The 2,704-nt window shown below is 35.4% G+C and overlaps 1 protein-coding gene across 1 annotated transcript in view; it reads right to left on the bottom strand.

The window, feature by feature from the left end:
* Nucleotides 1-982: 982 nt before the first annotated feature.
* Nucleotides 983-2,704, bottom strand: part of LOC105266033 (uncharacterized) — a gene marked incomplete in the record, with an annotated part of 3,859 nt that continues 2,137 nt past the window's right edge. The window contains 3 exon segments of the mRNA XM_011303911.1: nt 983-1,929; nt 1,989-2,136; nt 2,595-2,704. Coding sequence (XP_011302213.1) covers nt 1,563-1,929; nt 1,989-2,136; nt 2,595-2,704 — 625 coding nt within the window.

Genomic DNA, 2,704 nt, shown 5'->3' on the forward strand with positions numbered 1-2,704 from the left:
TATTAATGTCTTAATTGGGAAAGGAAAAACAAATTCGATGATATTCAATTGGCGATGGAGAATCCCCCGGAGAAGTTTGTCGATTCGTCTTGACTTGTGAAGACTTGCTGAAAGATATATTTCAACCCTCAGGGTGGATTTTTTTTCTTATAAGTCACCTTTTTCCCCTAAAGAGAACCTAATAAAGCGGGTAAACAGGGAGGTAAATGTGGACCCTTCACTCACTGCGACAAGCGAAGAAGAGGTGTAAGATTACATCCTTATCGTCTCATCCCAAATGCGACCCTCGATCTACTCCGAGCACATGGGTATTTGTTCCGTGTCACGCAATTTCTCTTGTCTATTGGTTTCGAGCCATTGCCAGGTTTTTTTTCCTACACCAACCTCTATTGACCTAATTTTCCACAGACTCTGGCCCCTTGAATAAACGAAGATAGAGACGTTTGAAGAATCAAGATATCTATTTGGTCAGAAACAACGTATTTCCGATCATTAGTCTGTTCAGGCTCAGTTGATACGCAGAATAAGAGTCATTACGTGCGCGAAAGGCGAATTGATGATGGCTTCAATTCATTTGGAGCTCCACTCACTTGCGCATTTTTCAATGTCCTTAATTATTGTATACAGGGTGTTCCGAAATTACTAATAAACATTTCGTCCAGTGGTCGATTGAGGTCTCCTCACTACGAGATAAGTGTAAAGAAAAATCTTTTCTCTCTATTTTTTTGTAACTATTAACCGTGACGTTACGTAATGAATCTTTTACTGAACGTGATTGAATTATTATTATTGCAAGAAGAGAACAAGTTAACACAGTTGAAAAACTTATTTTTTTGCAATATATATTGGAAAAATATTCTGTCCTCAAATCAAATACATTTACTATCTACAAGATAATGTATTTGACAAAAAAAATTAGTTTTCTCCCTGTGGGGGTAGAGATATAGCGAAATAATGATCATGGATTCTGTATTATTGATCTTTATTTACATTTTTTGAATGTATGTTTGTGGGATAAAATGAAACAATTTCGTATCGTCTGAATAGTTTTGCCAAATCTAAACAATTAGTACACACGTTCGCACATATTTAACGTTATCAGAGTGTAGGACCAATTGCTGTGCTCCATGATAAATTTTCCCATATTGCCTTGCAATTATTACTGTTATTATTATGTTTAATATGGTAGAGTATACAGTAGCCCACGCTCGTGTTTATTAATGGATATTCAAAGAATGGTTATTTAGAATGTATTGTATACCGTTTTCTTCTATGGCCATTATTATTTATTATGCTGAATTCTCCCTGTATATACATTACTATACAATTACTTAATGTTTCTTTTCCGATATTTCACGAGATGATACAACAACAAAATTTTGAACTAATTTTGAAGTTTAATTGAAACTAATTTGACAAGTTAATGCCATGATAAAAGCCATTATAGAAAGTACCCAGTCAACCCAAAAACTACTAATTAAAATTAATTATGGACTGAAGATTATGCGTCGACAGTATAATATAATGTCTTCTTTATGCAATAAAACAAAAAGCAACTAGACTTATGCAAGTGCAATGTTCTTCGACGGCGTATATAGAGGCTGTCCGTACATTTTCTCGTAAGTTTTTTGCTTCTCTGTAGGTAATTGCGGATTAAGATATTTGGTGAAGTCAAGAGTATAAATACGAAATGCAAGAAATCCACCGAACCATCCGTCTTTATGGCCCTTGAAGAAAAGACCAACACCTTGTAGTGGCACTGGAGGATCAAGAGTCATGTCCTGTGAGTCGAAAAATGGGACCGTTGATGAACCAGCATCTTTATCAACATCAGATGCTCGGAATTTCACAAACAAATTTTTCTCGAGGGTCGGCACATTGTTCATATATTTGGTCGGAAGATCCGGGGAGTTGAATACAATCGATTTCCTTCATTAAAATAACAATATCAATCTTTTGGAGAGGTACATTTTTAAAAAAAGTCTTACCTTGCGCTTCGTACCCCGGAATTAATCCAAGTTACTGGACCCACTATTAGAGAGCCTGATTCGTAGTTATAAGGCGCCGACAAAACTTCGATTTCAATAGGATTATTTGTCTTTTGGGATATATCGTTGACGTGTTTGAATCGCACTCCTGAAATTACCTATATTTAGCGCGCGTCTTTATTAACCCGTTGCGGTCACACGGAGTCAAGGGGTCCTGCAAAATACTTTGTGGCTATTTTAAATTTAGTAGGACTTTTATTTCATTTTATGAGATTGACCGAAATTTGTAACTTCAAACTTCTAAATAAATATATGTTTCTCAGAATTCATTATATGATTCTGAGTTTTTTTTTCAGGATTTTCGACCATTTTTGAAGAATTTTTTTCAAAGCGGCTATTGGATTTCTTAGAGGTGTTAAATTAAAGCTTGGCACAAGATTTGAGGACAGGGTATAAGCCAGGCACATAAGAATTGTACAGAATTATGTTTGTGTACAGATGTAAAAATCAAATGAAATATGCACATTTTATTGTTAAACGTGCACATTCAATTATTTACCTACGAAAGCATAAAATCCTTAGTCCACATAAAAATAATATAAATACCTATAGCAACGCGCCCCTCAGGTACTGATACGTCATCCAAGTGTAGAATATTCTGTGAACCCCTGATGAAATCGTAATCCTTCCCCATTTTCAGTTTTTCCCATTTGCCA

Source organism: Fopius arisanus, unplaced genomic scaffold (genome assembly GCF_000806365.1).
Source record: "Fopius arisanus strain USDA-PBARC FA_bdor unplaced genomic scaffold, ASM80636v1 scaffold00035, whole genome shotgun sequence".
In the NCBI taxonomy this organism is placed as follows: domain Eukaryota; kingdom Metazoa; phylum Arthropoda; class Insecta; order Hymenoptera; family Braconidae; genus Fopius; species Fopius arisanus.